Source organism: Carettochelys insculpta, chromosome 16 (assembly GCF_033958435.1).
Source record: "Carettochelys insculpta isolate YL-2023 chromosome 16, ASM3395843v1, whole genome shotgun sequence".
Taxonomy (NCBI): Eukaryota; Metazoa; Chordata; order Testudines; family Carettochelyidae; genus Carettochelys; species Carettochelys insculpta.
In genome coordinates, this window is record NC_134152.1 from 33,682,225 (window position 1) to 33,705,062 (window position 22,838).

At 48.4% G+C, this 22,838-nt stretch overlaps 1 protein-coding gene across 1 annotated transcript in view; it reads right to left on the bottom strand.

Moving 5' to 3' along the window:
- Positions 1-22,838, bottom strand: part of CACNA1H (calcium voltage-gated channel subunit alpha1 H) — a 493,948-nt gene that overhangs the window by 115,975 nt on the left and 355,135 nt on the right. The window contains exon 10 of the mRNA XM_075010231.1: positions 13,759-14,168. Coding sequence (XP_074866332.1) covers positions 13,759-14,168 — 410 coding nt within the window. The remainder of the gene's footprint in view (positions 1-13,758; positions 14,169-22,838) is intronic.

Consider the following 22,838-nt stretch of genomic DNA (forward strand, 5'->3'; position numbering starts at 1 on the left):
GCCTTGGCCTGGAGCCAGGAAGTCATGGCCCAGGGCCGAGAAGCTAGCAGCTGGGGCCTGGAAGTGGTGTGGGCCTGGAGGGGAGCCCAGAAGCAGGGGCTGGAGGCCAGCAGAGGAGCTGACCTCCCCTGGTCTGGCTAAATCCCTGGTCTGGGACCACTCAGGTCCTGACGGTGCCGGACCAGGGAGGTTCGACCTGTAGTCCTTATTTAGGAAAACTTCCCATTGAAGTCAGTAAGTGAGAACCAAGTAAGGGCCTTAAGATAGGAATCTGCATACAGCTACTTCTGGGGGGCAGGAGAGAAAATGGCATTGAGAAGCGGTGCACAGCAATATGGAGAAGAGGAATTTTAACCACAGGTGTCAAGAAACCTCCTCCTCTTCCAAAAACTAGCCCAGGAGCTTGTGTGTCCGTGTGGGTCACAGGAGACCTCTGTTTCTAGGGAAACGCAAACTATGTGGAGCACCATTTACCTCTCAATGAGCTGATGCCAGAGGGACTTGAACATATGGCTGCCTAGAGTATAGCTATTTTCAACCTAATGCTTAAGCTATCCCCTCCGGCTATTTATACTGTACAACCTGCTTATGCTGAACACGGGGAAAGAATGTGATTTTGGGTTTGGAGAATCTGCAATGAGGACAGACAATCAGAGAACAGTTTGCTCCAGAGTATGATAAATAGCCCTGGACCAGGGGAAGTGAGAGAATTCTTGGAAAATGCAGTTGTGTTGTTCCTTTCTATGTGGGGACACACAAACTCCACCACAAAGCTCTGTTGTACACGCTTTTCCAAGAGCCCAAACTTGTTAATCTTTATTTTGCTCCATGTTTTCAGAAGAGTGACAGATACAACCATAAATATCGCATTCGGCTTTCCTAGTCTATTAAAAAATTACACACACCAATCTCCCTGCTCTGACACAAACGAGTAACGACAGAAAAGAGGATATCAACAGCATCAGAAAGTCTTTGCTTTGCAGCTAGCTCAGACTGCAACACTAGCAGGGTCTCTGCCACCCACACAGAAGCGTTTCCCCATTTCCCGGGAACATGTCACAGGCTTGAGGTTTGTCTGTCAATCTCAGTCTGTCCACTACAGTCATAAACTCCCTCCTAGGAAGAGTGAAAACTCACACACGCGAGCTGCAGAAGTGGCTTGACCGGTACATTCCCACCCGCTGCTGCAAGGAGATGACATTCCTGCACTGTCAGTAATGAGTGCATGGAATGTAACTGGTAACCTTCTAGCTACACAATTACAGGTTTTAGCAGGAGCCTGTAAAAGGGGCAGAGAATTGCCTGGTGCAGAGAGAGGAGCAGGAGGAGGTGGGAGGGGCTGGTTATTCAAGCCTTTGAATCTCTTTGCACTCTGTTTTGGAGATGGACTAGACATTGCCCAGTGGATACGGGTGCTATCACAGCACTCACAATTCGTTCACATTGCTCTCAATCACCACCCTCTGAAAGTTCCCAGTTATCTAACTGATTTCTGGCATCCAGCTGGCCCCTCTCTGCTCTCACCTGCACTGCAGCTGCTCTGCAATACAGCATGCTTCTCTTACGGGACAGGATGTCATCTCTGCAGTGGGGCATCCAGGGCACTGATTTATTCCCTGTGCAACCAGACTTCAGCACAACGCAGATTATTCAGCACAAGGTTAGGGCCCTGTGCCACAGGCCATTCTACATGGGACTCAGTTGCCCAGCAACACATTCTGCATTCAGACTCAGAAATTGCTTAAAACAAGTGACTTCGAGCAGGTTTTGCCTGTGAGTTGCTGCACCCAGATCTGGGATATGTGCGGCTGGGACCACGGGTGCTTTAGGAGCCAAACATACCCTAACTTTGATTTTCTTTCCTATTGAGTAGTTCTCTCTGGTTTTCATATGGCTTTGAGGGGCGCTGGAGTGGCACAGGTTGGACCTGGGTCCAGATTGCTTGGGAGGGGAAGAAGTGGAGGAAGAAGGTGTCTGGGAAGTTTGGATCTAGGATTTTTTGGAGGGGGAGCAGAAGAGGGCATGTGAACCATTCCATGACTGTGGAGTCCGGGTCAGGATTCAAGGAAACCGACATTTCCATTAGGCCAGTGGTTTTCAACCAGTGTGCCGTGAGAACTGTGCAAGAGTGCCGTGCCATTTCATCAATTTCCCCTTGGTGGCTCTCTGCAGAGGCGCCAGAGGGGGAAATCAACAGCCCCATGCCAGCTGGGGCTCAAGCAGCAAGGCCGCCCAACCCCTGCTGTGACGAGCGGGGAGGGAGGGAAGGCAGGAGCCTGCTGGAGCTGGGATGTCGTTTCAATGCTGTGTCCCGGCTCCAACAGGCTGGCGAGGAGGGACAACGTTTATCGGCCATCAGTTCAGCTGAAAAAAGTGGGTGTGCCGTGGAGTTTTCTGGCTCACTGAAGTGTGCTGTGATACTGCATAGGTTGGGAACCACTGCACTAGGCGGCACAAAACATGCACCACTCTGGGGTGGGATAGCTCAGTGGTTTGAGCATCGGCCTGCAGGGTTGGGAGTTCAGTCCTTGAGGAGGCCATTTAGGGATCTGGGCTATAGATATTTTTTTAAAAAAGGGATGGTGCTTGGTCCTGGCAAGAGGGCAGGGGACTGGACTCCATGACCTCCCAAGGTCCCTTCCAGCTCTATGATTTATTTATCTTAAGCCCGGGAGAACTATCGGCTCAATGCCCAGCAGAGGCAGTTCCCTTTGTTAGCTACGCCCAAATCCTGTCTTTTTTTTTTGCATCAGGACTATACAGTAAAGACTTCCAGCTTCATTCTGTTCTCGTTTTGCAGAGTACTTGGTCCCAAAGACAAGTAGGCAGGAAAGAAGGTGACCCAGAGATGCACTCAGTTTGGATAAAGGCCGAGTCACCTTTCCTCCTCTCTGCCTCAACAGCACCGGTGGCCGAGTCTGCACGTCAGTGTTGGTTACGGTGCATGCCACCAAGCTAGAGCACAATGTAACATTCCCAAATAGGGAGTCCAACTGCCTTTATGGTAGGAAGGTTCAGTAGCCAGCCAGAGAAAACAAAAGGAGTGTTAAAGAGTTGAACCAGATGTGCCAAATCTCATTCATTGTCAAGCCAGAATGTCTCTCATTTCAGATGCATTTTTACCTAGATCATTTACAACTGCATCTCAGCCGTGTGAGGAAAGATCCTGAAGGAGGTTTCAATGAGACAGTTAAAAAAACCCTCATTCATAATTCTGGGAAATCTCAGTCACTGAAATTGTCACAGCTGGAGAAACGTGGGTAAAACACCAAGTAAAATTCCTGAGTCAATGCGGCTGAGTGGAGGCAGAGGTGGAGCCACAGGTTTATTTTTCAGCAGTGAATTTCTAGCTGATGAAAGGTGCTACTCCTGGAGACTCAAATCCTCTACCTGTATGGGGCTGAGTCTGCAAACTCTGCCTGGCACCGAGTGCCATGACAAAAGAAACAGTGTAAGAATCCGAAGAGCAGAGACTAGCACCACCCACAGCCACCACCTGGAGAAGCTGTCTGGAGATGAAAGAGTATTTTCATTGTCATCGCATATTTGCATTTGGCATCTCCTCTGAGATGAGAAGTGGGGGGAAAATATCCCACCCAGGGAAAAAATTCAGTGAAATCCAAGCTTGTCAGTTTTCTTTGAAAACTTTCAGGTTTTTTTAGGAAAAAAATACTAGACAATTTAGACAATTTGCAGGATTCAGTTACCAGCTCCTGAGCCAGTTAGATTCCCAAAGATTCTTCCAAGTTCCCCAGCACGTTAAAGCCACCACGCACTGTCACAGCACTCATTAGCTCTGGTATGTCACCAGCAGGATTTTTGCCAGTCACTTTGGAGGGCTGCGTTCATTTGCATTCCTTCCCCAAAGCCGTCAGGTCATTACATTGCTACTCCATATAGCCAAGCTCGAGATAGCATTGCGTAGGATGTGGAATGAGGGTAATTTACTTTTGCGTGAAGTTTTCTTAAGAAAAGCCCTATGGCTGGTAGGAGATAGAGAAGGTGTTGCAGGCAGGGCTCCAACTGCATGGCAGGAAGTGTCGTGGGCTGCCTGAAGGTAGTGTGATCTCTTTGGCACCACTCGGGTGCCACAAGCTCTGAAGAATGGACTGTCGCCTTTCCTTGCCCCAACTCATTTTTCATCATTTCTCAGACACATGAGCACCAGGTCCAGCTGGTGATGTGTGTTGTCCCTCAGGCCTCCTTAACTGACCACAGCTGAACTCTCTTTTTACAAACACCTCCCACCAGTGAAATCTATTCCTTGATGCCTGCAAGAAGCAGCTGATTAGATGCAGTATCATGTCTTTCCTTCATCCCATTTACCTTTATTAAAGGCCTGTGCTCATCTTACATTTCCTCTAGGACAGAACTGACTTCTCACCGCCCAGCTACAATAAACCACTGTGCCTTGTAATCAACGGCCACAGTGGTGTCTGAAACTGGCTGAATTATACAGCAATTATGTGACGAGCTGGCAAGTTCGCTTTGTTGTGATGTGCAAGGTGATGGTATTCTTGGTTTGCTGATATTTGGACTGAGAGAGTTTATTTTGCCTGGGAGTGTAGATTCTCGTAGGGGCCTGTTGTCATGACCTGTCTGCAGTGTGTGAGTGTTTGATAAATTCTCTCCTTCTGAAGCCAGCAAGGGACCATCACAGGCCTGCCGACAGGGGAAGGCAATGGGGGCAGCTGCCCTGAGGCCTGGCAAGTACTAACCCTGAAGAAGAAGATGGGCCTTGTACTGTGAAGTTTGCAATCTGAATCTAAGGCAAGTGACAACAGGAAGATACAGCAAAGGAGACACATGCAATATAAGATGACAATGAGGCCCCTATGAACACAGTGGTGAGCAGTGGATGAGTTTAGAGCAAGTGGTTGCTGGAGAATCTCAATAAGGCTCTGTAGTTGCCACTGATTAGACAGAATGGGACAACCGATACTCCTCAGTAGCAAATGCGAAATAAAGGAAAACAGGTAGGACTAACCTGCTGAACTCATTGCAACCTGATATTCTGGAGGCCCATTTATAGGAATAAAAAGGACAGCTGCTGCTATACTAGTTGGGATAAACATTCAAGAGTTTCTTGTGCATCAGGGTACAAATTAGTCAGGTTAGGCAGAAATCTTCTCCAGGGTCAGACTACTTAGACAGACTATTTTTTAAAAAGAAAAGAAATAAGAACTCACTTCTTGATACACCCCAAGCTCTGTGGTTTCCCTGTTGCACTGCGTGCTTCATATTCACCATCTAAGGTAGGCTCTAACTCAAATAATGGCATAAAAAGACACTGGAGGTCATGGAGTGATGGCAATGTACCAGCCCTTCCTCACATCACTTACCGACCCTAAGCGCTGCAGAGCAAGGAAATGTGAAGGTTGGGATAAATTTTACTGTGACTACTCAATAAGCACAGACATATCATGCCAGATTCCCAGCTGGGGCTTCTCCATGGAAGCCAACGGAAACTTGTGTGTTCCCCAGCCCTGAAGTCAGTCCCCGGCGGAGGAGTAGAGCAGCCAGTCTTGCTCCTCTGGAAATCAATGGCAATAACTTGCGTTGGCTGCATGGGGGCACCATTTTGTGCTCCCAGAGAATACTACTCCGGAGTCCTGGCTCTCTCTCAGCACTTTTCACCAATTCATCTCAAAGCCCTTTCCGGAGAAGGCAGCAGCAGCAGCCTCCTTCCTGGCCAGAGGCTGCCTTGCACCACCCCTGCCTCTCCCGCTTCTCTTGGTTCCTCAATAAGCTCAAAAGCACAACACAAAGTCAGTTAAAATGCTGCTCTGCTCTTCTGGATCCGGGGGCGGGGGATATTTATTCAGTCCTGCAGATGAACACTAGCCCTCCAGGCCCAATCCCGGTTTGCATTGTCTTTGCTTTGGCAGGGAATCCCCCAGCCCTTCTTTACTGAGCTAGGTCCCAATGCAAAGTCTCTCTCTCTGGCATCACTTGGCTGGAGTTCGAGTTAGCTTTGACTCCTCAACTGACTTCCTTGCAGGGTTTTCCCTGTGCAAGCACATTTCTTGAGGGTCCCCCCTGCTGCAGCTGTCTGCTGCCCTTTAGAGGGGAATCAGCTGTTGTCCATCCAGGCTGTTAAGGTAGGCTGGAGTACTCAGAGATGGGGGGCCCCAGGCCTCCTGCCCGTAAAGGGAAAGACGCCTTCTTATTAGCCTCATGTTAGTTCAAGAAACTGAGGTACAAGGAGGTAAAGTGATGTGGCCAAGGTCAGCCAGCGGGTCAGTGGCCAAACCAGGACAGAGCCTAAGTCTTTTGAGTCCCTGATCTATCACTCGACCATATTGCCTCCCTGTAGACTACACAAAATATCATTAAACCATATCACTAACAATCTCCTCTCTTCACATATAGCCAGAATGTGAGTGCTTCAGAACAGTGTCTCTCACCCTTTTCATTATAAAGTGCCCCTTTAAAAAAATTATAAGTACCCCCAGACTTCTTGTACGTTTACCACCAGTTGAGAAACATGGTCCTAAGGTTATCTGAGGTCTTGAAACAAGTGTCATTTAACCTGTCCAGATTCCTGTACCCTTTGCAGGAATCAGAGCTGTTTTGCATACCACCAAGTTACACTGCACTTAAAAACTACTTACTTGCAAAAACATACAAAAATATCACAGACGACTACTCCTGTAAACTTGCTGACTTTCTACCCTCTTCTTGTCAAATAAAGGAACTGGAATAGAAATATTGCTCTTACATTTCAGTGCAAGGCACATGAAGCAGTAGAAACAAGTCATTGTCTGAATGAACTGTTAGACTTTACTGACTTTACTAGTGTTTTTATGTAGCCTGTTGTAAAACTAGGCAAATATCTAGATGAGTTGATGTACCCCCTGGAAGACCTCTGTGTACTCCCAGGGGTACTCATACCCTGGTTGTGAAACACTGCCTTAGAAGATTTAACTGCATGCAAGCAGCAAGATCTTTTAAAGATAGATGGAGACAAAGAAATGTTAAACAGTCAGCATTCAGATAAAGGTAACATTTTAATGGCCCTTGCTCAAAAGCACTGTGACCTTTTCCTTCAAATATTGGCCATTCTCCTTCAGCTTCAGTTTCAAGCCAAATCAGTTCTCTGGGCCATACTTCTAGGGTGCTCAATTAGAGATTAGCTATAGAAGCTGTCTGCAATCTTAATTACGCAGAGTCTGCTGCTACTCTGTAACAAGCAAATATGGTGCTTAAAATTAATATACGGCCTACAGCAATGAACACGGACTGTTGAACATTCACCGAAGACTGGCAATTGACTATTCCAAACTAAACTTCTCTGAATGAAACACACCACAAGAGCAAAAATTCACAAAGCCAACTGAAAGTATCACAAGGAAGAGCAAAAGCTTGGAATACGTATGAATTTGTGGTTTTGGTCTGAAAAGTGACTCGAAAACAGTCCCTCCAAGGTGCCATTTGATGTAATGGCTCCCCATCAAATAGGCTCAGCTTAGCATTGTTACCCCCTGCAAATTCACCTCGGCTCATCTCCTTCCTACGCATCATAAGCAGAAATAAAAGGTCCTGCAGGCCAAATTCTGTGCTCAGTTGCTTGTGGTGAGAGACCCAGTGGGGACACCTGGATGAATGAGCCTAGATGTTCCCATCGTTCACCAACAAGAGGCTGTTTTCACTACGGATTTAGAGGTTGTGACAAATTCCCAGGCTTGTCCTCGGCAGGCCCTGCACTACATGGTGGTTTAAGTGCAGCCTCAGTGGCTCACCGTGTCCCTGCTCTGCCTCCTGCTCTTGCAGCGGCCTGGGTCATGGCATCACTGAGCCATTCTCATCATTGGCGTAGTCCAAAATACAGTCATTAGTGGAGGTGACCCCCTTAGGGATGCCCAGTCTCTTCCTTCACTCTAGGGCTGCCCTGGGGTGTGGGGTAGTCTGGGGGGGAACCTGGACCCCTCCCATACGTACCAGGTTCCAGCCCAGGGACCTGAGGCAGCTGCGGCCAGAGGGAATTTCTTCCCTGGGCCCTCCTGGTACAGCAAACTGCCTCCCTGAGCCACTTCCACCAGACGCTTCCGCACTAGCTTCCTCAGGTAGCTGCTGTGCTCTCTTCTTGGGAGTTCTCTGTCCACACTCCTCGTCTGTCCTCTATCTCCTTCTCCCCTGATTACTGCAGGAAACTTTTCTGAAGGGTTCCTCAGGCCTTAATTAGCCACAGGTGCTAAACTAGCAGAAGGTGCTAGTGTAGCCTTCTGCCGCTGGATGACCCTGGATAAGCCTCAGTCTCTGGGAAACAGAAAAGCACACGCCCAGCTGCCAACACATCTCCCTTCCAGGAGGCTGCTGTAGCCGACTGCAGGCCAGGGTCTATCACAAGCTGTAATGCGAGAGAGAGCTTTCCCTTGAGACAAGAATTTCATTCACAGCTCTGTTGATAGTACAAGAGAAGGAACAGAGCTGGACTCACTCTCCCACTGATCCACTGGTGTGGCAGAAACAGCCACAGCAAAATGTAGTAATTGTTGGTGTTGGCCACTCACGAGAGCAGATACTGGATTCTGGGTGTTTGTGGCAAACATATTATCTATTCAGGAAGAGGATGTCCAGAGCTCTACAGACACTTCCCAAAGCAGAGAGCTACTTGGAAAGATGGGCCCTGCCACTCACCATGCCTTCATTATAACCCCACCGAGATGGGGAAGGGTCCAGGCACGGAGAGCAAGCCACATGGGGACTTACTTGCTTTGGAAACAGCACTGGCAGCTCAGCTTAAAAAGTCACGGCTGTCGGATATAGAGAAGCATTGTCAGCCATGGAGGATATACAAGGCTATTTATTGAAAATGCTGGTAATGATATAAAGGTTGCCAACTTCTCTGTGCTCACTTTCCCTGCCCGGCGGAGTTCCTATTCAGGGTGCCAGCAGAAAAATAAATAAAGTGCAAAAAATAGAATACAATCCAAAGCAGCCAATTAACCTGTAAAATACAAGTCATGTTGCCACTAACTAGCAGCATCCTGTAACCTCCTAATTAGTATTCACATGTGATGAGACAGGCAGAGACAGAACTGGGTCAGTCAGTCCCATGAATATGCTACGCCATAGTATCTGATTCAAAATAATGACTAAAGTTCCAGAGAAGCTCACTGCCAATTACCTGCTGCACGCTGATTTCTATTCTTTGGTTCACAGATAGCTCCAATTCCAACAATCTTCCAGGCCAACAATGTGTTTCTTCAAGAGGCCGCCCTGCCATTCAGTCTTACACGGCTTTCAAGAAGAAGAGGACTGTTAATTGAGAGCTCTGACTCTGTTCAGATGTTTGCATAAGAGGAATCAAGTCTGGTGCATCTTCAGGCTTATCCTGTCCTCTGCTGCTGGGATGTACATATCTAGCTGACAGGTGGAATTCTTGCACTAGAAGATGCTGAACCTGCCTGTAGTTCATTCCTTAGGCTAATTCCCGAGCATGTAGCAAAGAGGCTATATGAATGCTGGAAAGAAGTGCAATGAAATCTGGGGCAGGTTTCAAAGTTGAACCTCTTTCCAAACTTGGGTACATTTGGATGTGGGGTTTTTGGTTCATGCTCATCTCTGATTAATAAGCTATACACTCAGGGTTCAGACATAAAGCTAGAGAACTCCTCACACTCTTACCCTGTCCAGTAACCCCCATCAAGGATGATCATGGCACTTGAGGAAGTTTGTAAAGTCATCAGAATGAAGGCCAGCACTTTCGTGTTCTATTCACAGCCCTGCAAGCTGCAACCTCTCCAGGCCTCTATTTCTACATCTGTAAAATCGGCACAGCAATATCTGTTAATTTCAAGGGGCTGCTGTGTGACGGTAGCTGTTTGCAGTGTGCTTTGAAGTCCTTGGATGAAAGCCACGACAGCAGTGCAAAGGATTATTGTTGTTTTATCTTGCATGCCATATGTTCTTCGGTACGTACACAGGAAAGGACTTGATTCTTTGGCTTTGAATAATTGGGCAATAAAAATGTGGACCGCATGTCACTCCATCTGCAAAGCCTCTGATCATTTTCACGGAACCAAAATGGCAGGCAATGAAGGCAAATAAGCTCTTTAAGGATGTTAGAAAAAAAACAGAGAAGGGAAGGGATGGTCTGTAGCAATGTGCTATGGGATTGATGGTTGGTCACCGGCAGAACACCATCCAGGAGAAGGTTCAGGGAAGTTAGTTTCAGAACAGTTCCTGGTGGACAAGTGTAATCATCACATAACCCCCCAGCAGACCAGTCTAACATGGGCTGTCTCAAAAGAGTAGCCGTGCGTGAAAGGGGTCTTAGAGGCTGCGCAGGTCAGAGCTCTGTCCTCATCAAGGAAATCCAAGCACATGAAACCACGGGATTCAAAACTTTTCACTGAAAAATGCTTCGGACAGGATGGTCCAGCTAGAAGTGCTGGACTTCATGGCAGGGGAAAAAGCCCTTCATATCAGGTTGCTGGAGGAGACCGTGCAGCCTTGCTGCATGCTCATAGATAGCTAGTGCCTGCGGGCACCACCTGGGAGTTTCCTTCCAAGAGTCCACCTAGAACATGAAAGCCACTTCAGGGAGGGGGATTTCCTGTAGACCTGGAGCATCCTGTGCTGTTGCTCTCCCTGTCTGTGCAGAAGGGATGATATGTGGGAATTTTGTGTCTCTAGCACAGTTTGCCCTCCCTCACCAGGACCAACACCTCCACCTTGTGCTCTGCATGGAAATGGCTCTGTCAAGTTTCAGGACCGCTGGGCTCTACAGCCCCATCCTTTGGGAACTCATGGGGTCCCCTGCAGTGATCTCACAGGGACTGACCATTGTTCAAAGCCACAGTTGCTCTCCCAGGTCCCTTCTGTGGCTACTACTACCATAATCTGGAGGAAAGGCAGCAGACATCCACGAAGACTGCTCCTGCAGCCCTGCAACTCTAACCCCTTTCCTCCTGGAGCTCCAGGGCTAGGAGATCTTGTCTCCTTTAAAAGCCATGGTGCTCCAGAACCCCCCAGCAGAGGGGATGCCTGGCAAGCAGACTGTTCCCCTGTATGTGCTCTAGTTGTCTTCAGGTTACAGCAGAAGCTCATTAGCAACCCGGGGAAAATACAGGCTGCTGTTGCCACCACTACCAATGCCAAAGATGTTTTACCACTCAGGCCAGCAGTTTGCACTTAGCAATCCCTTGAACTGACTTTTCATGGCAGCAAGTGGAGAATGGCCAAACAATCAAAGAAGCACTAGAACACTAGAACTGGAAGGGACCTCAAGAGGTCATCAAGTCCAGTCCCCTAACCTCACAGCAGGACCAAGTACCATCTAGATCACCCCGTTAGATATTTATCAAACCTGTTCTGAAATATCCCCAGTGATGGGGATTCTACAACCACCCTGGGCAATTTGCTCCAGGAATTAACTCCCCTGACAGGGAATTTTTCCTAATGCTCACCCTAAACCTTCCTTGCTGCAATTTAAGCTCATTACTTCTTGTCAGAGGCTACGGAGAATAATTTTTCTCTCTCCTCCTTGCAACATTCTTTTAGGTACTTGAATTCCCAGCTCTCCTCTCACCCCAAAACTATGACCAGTTCCTCTAAGACAACTGCCTTTCATGTCTGCACAAAACACGCTTCTTGGGTCCTGAATCCTACAGCCTATTTTCACAGGGTTTGGGTTCCAAAATGACACTGACTTTGCTAACGAAAGCTCAAGGCTTTCGTGCCAGATAGTCCAACTTTGTTTCCTGTTTCTTTATGATAATGTACTAGCTCCAGGCAAGACCCCAAGGCCCCTTTTGTTGATAGCAGATTGCTTGGGTGAGGTACATAGAAGCTTGTTCTGACAGCTCAGATGTTTGTTATGCTTGCTGTGCACCAGAAACATCAGGCTGCTCACAGTAAGGCATGTGCAGGGACTTTTGCAGGGTATTAGTAAGGAATTCTTCCTTTTTATTGCACCCAAGTTAGTGGCTCCGAGCAAAACTGGCTGAAATCTGAAGTTCTTTAGCCAAAAACTTAAAATTCTTTTATTGCTATTGGCTGTAAGACAGTTTAAGCAATCTGGAATCCAACATAAACCTACAGGTTTTTACTTTCTTAGGAACAGGACATAATTATTACAACCTACCTCTTATAACTGATGAGCTACAGGCTCCATGGAAACCCTGTGCTTGCTCACCGTAGCCTGTCTAGTACAGGCTCTGCCCCAGCACCAGTCACCAGAGGATCTAAGGACTGACAACATTTTATCAGCCTGACAAACCATCCCTGCAGCAGCAATGAATTAGTCAAAGGAGACCGTCTAGGAGGATTTCTTGATTTTAAAGACTTGTTGCTGCACAGCTCATCAGACAAAAACTTGCCCTTGACATTTATTGCTTTGCTTGTTTTTCTGTCTTCCTCTGTTGCACACAAAAACTGGTTTATTATTGGAGAGTTGTGGATCAGGTTGTGTTAGTTAAGTGTTGGTCTTGAGAGAAAACACACACGAACCATGACATGGGTTTTTCAAATGAGGTGCACGGGGAAAAACCCCCACAAATCAGAACAGCAGGGACTAATGGGCTGAGGTGATGGAGAAGAGGACACACAGAACCTTCCTCTCCCCGGCGTGCGCAGGCTTAAGTGCCTCCCCCACTACCTCGTACTGCCTGTCCTCGAGCACATTTTAGCAGGGACAGCTGTACCTCCCCTGTTAATAGCCTTGGGCTGCAGAGAGCGTGTTCCTTGTTCTGCTATGTGCATTATGGGAGAGCTTTGAATGGAACACTGCATCAATTGTCATTTACAAAATCAGCATTCAAATTCCTCTCCAGATCACAGGGTGGTGTTTTCTGCCACTTGCAGAGAAAATATTTCAGAGTATGCCATGTGTAAAACAGCTGGTTAATCAGTTTCCCCACGAAGACTCAGAAAGGAGCTCCCTGTACCATGTCCTGCCTGAAGGATCCTCAGATGACTCATCCTTCCCATCTCCCTGCTCTTCAGCTCCACGCAAGCTACAATGACACCACACTCTTTGGCACATGCCGTTTCTTGACATGATATTGTTCCCAGGATTAGCCTGAACTGAATGAATCTTCTGCCTGCCTCTAACCACTTCGAAGACATTGCCTTGTGCCCTAGGAGATCAAATTCAAAGTGTCCTCCCCCCAGTGGGAAAAGAAGAACCTGGCTTGCTTGTTTTCGGTCTGGCACAACAGTGGGCTTCAGAGTTTTAGCTTTTAGTTCAACATACAGAGGCAAACTTGTGCACTGGGGGTTCATATTACGAAATGGATTTCTCCCAGATTCTGCTCTCCACCAGAGAAACCCAGTCATGTTCAACTGTAGACTGTCGTTCGCAGCTGGCCGTCTGGGCCAGGGATAGGCGACACTTTGCAGTGGAAAAATGCATGCATTGGAAGAACACTGGAATTTATTCCATGAATTCAGACTCCAAACCTGAAATCCATTACACGTGGATAGACATTGGGCCATCTGCAAGATGACTCACATGCAAGACATGAAGTGCCCATATAATGGCTTGAAGGCTCAGACCCCTGCCCTTACTTTTTGATCCCAACTGTGAGCAGCAGTTGGTAACAAAAAGGGACACAATTCTTCTTGCATGTGGTCACTATTCTGAAATCACTACTGCTTTCTGTAAGTGGTGCATGACCTGGATCACATGAGCAATTCACACTCTGACCTTCAAAATCCCAGCGGTGTGAGTTCACTTCCTTTATATGCAAAGCAACATACACTGCCCAACAAAGAAAAGGAAAGCAACAACCATTGGACGAGGTTACTCACCTGCTCATGATACTCAATTCCCATGCTCAACGTGTTGATCAGGATGGCGATCATAATCCCGCGGTTGAAATATTTGCTCTCCACAATCCTTTTCAGCTTGTTACCAAAAGCCATCCAAAGCCTAGCTACTTTATTCTTCTCCTTTGGTTTCCTCTTCTTCTTCTTCTTATTCCTCTGCTGCTGGATCTGATCTCTTTGGTCTCCGTGCCGCAGGTCCTGTGTGAATTCGTAGACGCCGTTGTTGTCGGAGTCGTAGCTGTCCGACTCACTGAACTCAAACTCAGGATCTTCCAGGATATTAGCACAGTAGGGGCAGTTTTGGAGTTCGCAGGACAGGATGCTGGGCTGGGGGCTGGGCAGAGCGCATGGCACGTTCAAACCTGACAACCTGCTGGACGTCCTGCATAGACCTACAACCAAGGGACATGCACAGAATGAACAGCAGTATTAACTCCCACCTACTCCCCAGATCTTCTGGCTGCCCCTGTTTTTCACTGACATGTCCAGAGCCATCCTTCCCCATAGGCAGAATATGTGGGTGCATAAGGCACCCGAGAATGTGGGGCACCACGAGGTCTCAAAGTCCACCCTCTCACCTCTTCCTACCCTCGTGTGGATGCTGCAGCCTGGTGAGTCTCCTCCCAGAGAGGAACTAGTTAAAAGTGAAAAAGCCTGCCAGACCTATTAGCAAAACACTGAACCTGTGAAGCTGCTGTGCAAGTGGTAATGAAGACATTTAACAGATATACATGGTCAGTTTCTGTATTTACTGTGTTAGTTGACAGGCTCTTAGTTTAAAATTTGCTTTAAGATATCTCATCAGTGTGTTGCTGACAATCATAAAATCACATCTCTAAAAAATCTCCCCCGGGCAACTGGCTGCCAGTGTAATACTACTGCGTAGGGTTTCATAAATTCTAAGGATGACTCTGATCACATAACAAATGCGATGGATCGGCTCTAGCTCCGTGAGACATCATGGGCTTGACATGAGACTCACTGGGGCAGGTTCTTTGGTTCACATCATTCAGGATGTCAGACTGGATGCTCATAATGGCTCCTTTTGGCTTTCAGATTTAGAGCTGCCCATAAATTGGTCCATTTCCCCCATATAGTTTCCCTCTTTTATCCCTGTTTTCCACTCCTCTTAGGCTCCTTCTACACTACCCTGGAATATCAACCCGCTCACGGTCAATCTTCCGGGGTTCAATTTCACGTGTCTAGTAAAGGTGCACGAAATTGACCTCTCAGGGGTCGCAGTTGACCCCTGTACTCCTCCTGAGATGCGAGGACTAAGGGAGGTCAATGGGAGAAACTCTCCCATCAACCTTCCATAGCAGGGATGACCAAGTTAGCCGAGTGCAGATACATCCGTTTTAGCTACGCAATTGCCGTAGCTAGAATTGCGTATCTGTGGTTGACTTACTCTGCCTAGTGTAGATGTAACCTGAGTTCCGGAAGTCCCCCTTTGCTTCCTTGCCTCAGATAGCTAGCCCAAGACAGGGCCATTCACCCCAGCACATGCCGATCTCCTTGCACTCTGCTACAATTAAGTGGCACACGGCACTTTTCCCATTCACTTTTATTAAACCTAATGGCCTATCATCACAACGCCAGGTTTAGAAGACCCTTCAGTTCCTTTAATGAGCCAAGTTAAGATGAGGAGCAAAGGATGGGAGGGTGTGGAATAAGGACAGCTACAGATTAAACATCTCTGCAGTGGCTGCTTTCATGCTTTCGTACCTCCTCACCCCTCCTTTCCTCACAAGCTTTATGAAATGTTCGTTTGAATTTCCTGCTGTCACGGCACAGCAGGAGTCATGGCTGTTTCCAACAGGCATGCAAAAGCTGGATGTTGTTAATCCAAGTGGTGACTGTATTTTCTGGTGGGCAGGGGAGCAGGGAAGGGAAAAAAGTTGGCAGCCCTTGCAGAAGCTGGGCACAATGGCAGTTCTGTCTACCCAGGATGTCTTTACAGACCAATGCGGTGAGCCAATGAAGATGAATTGAGAACTGACTTCAGCCTTCACCCGAAGCTCAAATGGAACCCACACCAGACTCCTGTGTGCGAGTCAAATACAGCCTCACCAACTGCATAGGAATGCTCCCCTCCCCACTATGTGCTTGGTGGGAAGAGATCAGTTTGGAGGTTAAGAGAATGACAAAGAGCAATGGTCTCAGATTGCAGTGGGGGCGGTATAGGTTGGATATTAGGAAAAACTATTCACTAGGAGGGTGGTGAAGTACTAGAATGGGTTGCCTAGAGAGGTGGTGGAACTCTGGAGGTTTTAAGTCCTAGCTTGACAAAGTTCTGGCTGGGATGACTTAGCTGGAACTGGTCCTGCTTTGAGCAGGGGGTTGGACCTGATGACCTCCTGAGGTCCCTTCCAGTCCTAGGATTCTATGAGCAGTTGAGCTCCTGAGCCTGCTCAGACAGTGGCCTGCAGAGCCATAATCAGATATTTTTGTGCCCAGGGCTAAATATTTATATGCCTCCCCCTCAATTAAAAAATGTCTCTCGTTCACTAACTTTTTATTTACCTGAACGTCAAGAAAAATCCACAAAAATTATTAATGAATATAGTAGTAGAACAAAAATCCATTTTCAATAATATTAGGAACATATTTTACATAGATAATTCAAAAATAACAATTGATGAACAAAATATGATTCTTAAACAATAATATAAATAAAGGAACATATACCAAATAACCAAATAATACTAACACTTATTATAAAGTTACTTTATGTGCCTTTAGCGTGGCAAACTCATCATAAAATAATGAGCTTAAAAAATAAAACAATGAGCTTTACAAAAATAAAAAAATCTTATTTCCCCTGAACAAAGACACCAAACTACCAAAGGCCTGGGGCTGGCCTCATGCATATGGAGACGACAGCAGCGTAGGACCAGGAAGCCCAGTCCCTGCCCAGGAGCAGTGGGCAGAGCCCTGCAGCATGGGAGACGGGGATAACTCCTTCACTCCTGGAAGCTGCTCTCCCAGTCTGGGGAAGGGGCCAGCACCGACAATCTGGAGAGAGGAGGAGGGGCTTTCCAACTTCCTGGAACTGCGCCCCTGTGTATGCTGCCTCTGGGACGAGCGTCCTGCTTGCCCTGTTGTCATTACAGCTCTGATGGCCAGTGCACCGAGTCTGCCAAGAAAGGGGCTGACCTTTGATTTCCGTGAGGTGGTACGTCGACAAGACTTTCAGACGCATCTAGTGATTTGGGCACTTGACTGGAGACACCAGGAAAGACCCTGATCTTCAAGGCCCCTGCGAGGTCCCTCAATTTAGGCACTAGAGTCCCTAGTCATGTTTGAAGAGCTTGATCCTCTCTGCTGGCAGAGAGATGGTGACCCAAGCACTCATTTCACAGAGGCCACACAAGAGCAATCTGGTAGCCGTGGGTGAAAAGAGCAGAGTGCCACAGAAGTATCACAGTCACGACTGAGACCCCTGCTGTCCCGTACCCTGGGAGGTGACAGAAAAAGCCATCACTTCACTCACGAGGTCTGAAAGTTGGGTTACCATGGGGATTTGAAAGACTGGTTGCTTTGCTGACCTTACCCATAAACCACAGGCCTGATCATCTGAGGAGAATGGGCTCTCTCTGGTAATCTTCCCAAACATGCCAAGAAGTCAGAGACACTTCCCCCCTCCCCCTGACTCCACATGCCAGGCTGTTTCAGCTCTGGGCTTTACTAAGTTACACAGCGATTTAGAAATAACACAGGCAGATCTAAAGAGAAACGTCTATGCAGCAGCTTAGGAAGTACGAATGCCAGAGTGCCTGGCTTGTACCGCCTACATGCTATCAAAGTGTTAAAAATGATATGAAAAACACTGGCGCCACAGACCTCTTCAGAATACCAGCGTCTCCTTGGCTGCCTGCTCAAATAACCTCATAGCTTTGCAGGGCACAAGCACTCGTAGGAGCAGGCTGTGCTTCATTTGGCTCAGTTCGCTTGCACAAAGAGAGCAAATACTCTCCCACAATCACAACACCTGGCCCGATCTCCAAGGAGCCTGTGAGCTCCCCGGTTCTTCATGCCTTGCTAATGCACATCATTATCCCTCAAGTGATTCTGCTTTGCACATTGCTTGCCATGATTGGATTCCACTCTGCTCCTTCTTCCCTGGCTGGGAAGGTACTGGGCAATATGTGAGGCAGCCCTTTCGATCATTCTGATGAGACGGAAGCCAGGAACACCAGCTGGAGCTCACCAACCAGCTTCAGTGTCTAATCCCTCCAGTCAAAATGGGATCCTAGCAGCTCCAGTCAGTACTGCTGACTGGGCCGTTAAAAGCCCAGCTAGTGGTGCAGGAAGCTGCCCTCTCCAAGTGCCAGCTCTGCAGCTCCCATTGGCTGGGAACCATGACCAATGGGAGCTGTAGGGGTACCACCTGCAGAGGATGAGCATGCACTTTCCTGGCTGCGCTTCAACGTAGGAGCTGGAGTGGGGACATGCTGCTGCTTCTGTGAGCTCCTTGAGGAAAGCACTGCCCAGCTCCTGCACCCCAACACCCTCCCATACCCCAACACCCAGCCCAGATTCCTCTCCTGCCCCCCCCAAACCCTGGGTCCCAGCCTGGAGCTCCTTCCCGAACCCCAAACCCACTCCAGAGCCCTCACCCCCTCCACTCCTCAAGACCCAGCTCTGATTCTCTTCCCACCCTTTGAACTCCTTGGTCCCAGCATGAAGCCCTCTCACATGCACCAACCCCCTCGCTCCCAGCCTCACACCAGAGCCCACACCCCCAGACCAAGCCTCCTCCCCACCCGCCACACCCTGACCCCAGCTTGGTGTAAATGAGTGAGAGAGGGTGTGGAGAGTGAGTGCTGGTGGTTATGGAGTGTGTGGGGGTGGGGCCTTGGAAGAGGAGAGGTGCAGAGGGTAGGGTCAGGGTGTTCGGTTTCTTGCACACCAGAAGTTGGCAACTTCAAGACAGAGCAGGGATCATGTGTGGGTCCGTTGCTGTGCACAGACTGGGGCCATTTCTCAGCAGGTGTGAAACACCCAGCTTGGCTCTGTGCTTCTAAGGAAGGCCTCACAGTGGTAGGAACATTAGCCATCAGCACTAGAGGGAACTAGCGGCTATAAAGCTCTTGCGTAATTGGATCCATGGAAATACTCCTTTGCCTGCCTTCCTAGCCTGCCCCGCCAGCCCAGCTAATGCCCCTACAAATACTGCTGGAAAGTGGAGGAAAACAACTTCCCATTCTTCCCATCTCAACGCCTCCTCAACCTGCCCCCCACAAAGGCCATCTGCCTCCACCCTTCAAGCAGTCTGACCCCAGGGCAGGCAAGTCATTCAGCCCGTTCTAATCTGGACAACCCCGTTTTAAATGGTCCAGCTCCCTATCCAGTACTGAGGCAAAACTGGACACTTGTCAAATATTCTGCACCATTGTTATTCCCTAAGGAGCAGCTGCTGCGTTGCACTCTGTAAGCGGCTGCACTTTGGAGGAGGACAATACACTGTCATTAGAGTTTGTAAAGTTTATAAATTTAGTTTACAAAATGCTTTGGTCTGAAAGGACCTCTCTAAACACAGGATATTATTAGTAATGGATTTATTAATAGCAAGGGCTCTGAGGAACCCTGACCCAAATTAAAATCCAGTGAAGTCACTGGTGTTCACCTGAATTCACAGGGATGTAAGTGAACGATGAACTTGGCACTCCTTTAACTCATTAAAGCCCAGAGAACTTGGCTCTCAGCTGTACCATCCTCTGACTTGAACTGTGAGTTTCAGGCTACAGGTATAGAACAGTTGCTTTGCTTTCACTTTCCAGGAGCATGGCTGTTATCTCAAAGTATACACATATTCACACGATAGCCTTTGTTAACCTATAGCATTAGGGCTTTTCCAATGATGAATATCAAACCCATGCGCAAGCAAAAGAATATTACATTTTAAAGGACTGGAAGTGTCCAGTGAAGGTAACTTATAGAAATCATTTCATGAGCTTTACCCATTTGTCAGGTCTTTTAATGATACGGGAAAAAAGTTATCCAGCGTGTTTTACAAATAACCTTAACTCTGATCCACAAGACATGCTGAGTATTCTTTCAACATCTAGGCCGTGTGTACACATGCCCCCCCCTTTGGAACAGGTGACTGAGGCACTGACATGCATATTCAGCACCTCATTAGCATAATGGTGGCCAGTTGTGCTTCGAAAGTGTGACTTTCGAAACACAGACTAGCTGTATAGACACAGGCACTTCGAAATAAACGACACACTTTCAAATTCCCTTATTCCCAAAACAATTTGGAAATAAGGGAATTTCGAAGTATGGTGCTTATTTGAAAGCGCCCACATCTACACAGCCAGTCAGCGTTTCGAAAGCACCACTGTTGAAGCGCGACTGCCCACCATTATGTTACTGAGGTGCTGAATATGCATGTCAGCGCCTCAGTCACCTGGTCGAAAGTGCCTCATTAACATGCCCCTTCCAAAAGAGAGGGGCATGTGTAGACACGGCCCTATGCTGTTAGTATAAATAGTTGTGTGTGTAAATCTGTGGATGAATATAAGCTGCACTGGCAACCACGCAACGCACAGTCAACCTGCGGAACGCCTGGGAAGACCAGGACTTTAACAGGGTTCAAAAAAGAACTAGATAAATTCATGGAGGTTCGGTCCATCAATGGTGATGAGCCAAGATGAGTAGGAATGGTGTCCCTCGCGTCTGTCTGACAGCGGCTGGGAATGAACAACTGGGGAGGGCTCACTTGATTATCCATTCTGCTCATTCCTCTAGGACACCTGTCACTGGCCACCGTGGCTACATCTAGACTACAGACTTTTTCCGGGAGACCAGAGGTCTCATGGAAGAGGTCTGCCACATCCAAACAGCGTGTCCGCTTTTCTGAGACGAGTGTCGGAAAAGCGGATGCCTTCTGACAACATCCCTGTACACCTCATGCCATGAGGCAGAAGAGATGTCCCAGCAGAGGGGCTTTTCATGACATTTGGCCATGTTCAGGGTTAATGCTGTCATTTTCCTGATTTCAAAGAGGTTTGCATCTGCAGTAGATTTGCAGCCCTAGTGCATTTGGGTGCTCAGGGAGAAATGGAAGACAGGGAAGACCAGAGGACCCACACTTATCTAGCTCTACTGCTCCCACCATCCACCTGTTGAGCTCGAGCCTACAGAAACCGTACTATAGGTCCTGCTGCCTGGGGATCTGTTGTGGATGCAAGATCAGGGGTTAGGATTTCTGCCAGAAGCTTTTCTGTCCATCCGTCTTTTCATTTATGGAGATGCACTTTCCCACCCCCTTTGGGCTGGAGAACAAGCATGCGGTATGGTGCAGAACATTGAGTGGGCTCTTCCCTTTTAACCAAAGCCAGGAGAAATGCGTCTGAAGGTGCATTGCAGTCTGTGCACAGGGTTCAACTCATGCTGCACAGACAGCTGACATCCAAGCTTTCCCTGGCAGCCAGCTGCCCCAGGGGATATGCAGAGAACAGCAAGAGAACCGACTCCAAAGGCAGTGGGTTGCTTTGATGAATCAGTTTATCAAAGGCTGGCAAGGAGGAGACAGACGGTTCCACATTTTCTTCCCAAAAGCTCATGATGCCAGAGACAAAAGATCAGAAACAAATGAAACCACCAGAGGCAGCTGCTTCTGCTCAAAACAAAAATTGCCAGGCTGCTGATTTGCAGGGCCAGAGGCTTTCCAGTACGTTTCCCTCAGGTCCCTGTTCTAGCGCCATTCATCCCTGTCACGCCAGAGACCGAATTCCAGGCTGAGTTGTCTCATTTTGGGTGGGAGCAAAGGAAGTAAGCTGAAGGAAACCCTGGTCTCCATGAAAAGCTACAGGTTGTGTTTTGTAACAGGGAGAAAGAGGTGGGCCGCCTTGCTTGGGGCTCACTGCCTGTGCATTCTCCCTGCGTGCTTCAAACCAGCCACTGCAAGAAGAAGGTAGAACATCACAAAGTGTACATGTCAGCACCTTGCTTTATCCCTCCCTGGGTTCTTTGCTTCTAACTTCTGCTGTCCAGGAACATGGACATGGGAACTAGGGGTGCAGAGGGCAGGAGAGGTTCTGTAGCACTCCCCAGGGTCCCAACTGCCTTCCCGCAAGCCAGGGGCACTCCTGCCAGCCCGTTTCTGTCAACTCAGAAGCCAACCCTTCAGCCTGGGACCTCTGCTGCCAACCACATGGCCTGGGTCCCGGCTGCTGGTCCTGCATGCCAGGATTTTGCTCCCAGCCTCAGCTGGGGTAGGGGGACAGAAAGGGGTAAGGAGTAAGATGTCAACACCCCAGTTCTTCCAAATGGTCCCACGACACTCTTCAGGACACATCCTACCCGTTCATTGCCTCCTGGGTGAGCTCTTCTGCTCTCCAGTCTGCACACCCCTACCTTTCATGGCTTTGCCCTCCCAACACGGCACCGGGGAGCTGATCCATGCCCCCCCTTGCCCACTGCAGTCTCCAGGATGAACAATCCCCCCTCTTTTCATTTATTTGCTGCAGGTCTCAGTGGGGGCAGGGGGCACTTTTTATGTCGAACAAGCCCACGTAAAATAGGAGCAAAAGGTACCTCCTGTCCTGACCCCAGTTTTGTGGGGATGAGCGTCTGGAAATTAGAGGGGAGAAGGACAGATGAAAAGGGGGCCATGTTTTCAGCTGTAAGAGAGCCTGATCCCATCTCATCATTGACCCAGACCTCCCAGGCCTCCCCACTCACACAAGTGAAGACTATGGCTAGTCATGGGAGACGGCCAAACTGATCCTGGTGGACGAAGAACCAGTGTGGCCCTCCACCCAGAGCGAAGTGCTGGCTTCAGCTTCTCTCCTTGGAACTTGTATTTCCCTCTGGGTTCCTCCAGGCCCTGTACACAGCCTGTTTTCTCCCTTCAGGCTCCAGTCTGTAGCATCAAGACATGTGGCTCACTCTGAGGGGCTTCAGACAAGCGTGCAACCTCTTGGGTGTTTGGCTACCCTGACCCTAAACTCTGACCTCCTGGAAGGTTTGCCCATCACCAGTTACCAGCAGGCCCACCAATAGGCGAGGGGAAGGAGCTAAGAAAAGGGGGCAACTCTCCTGGGACCTGG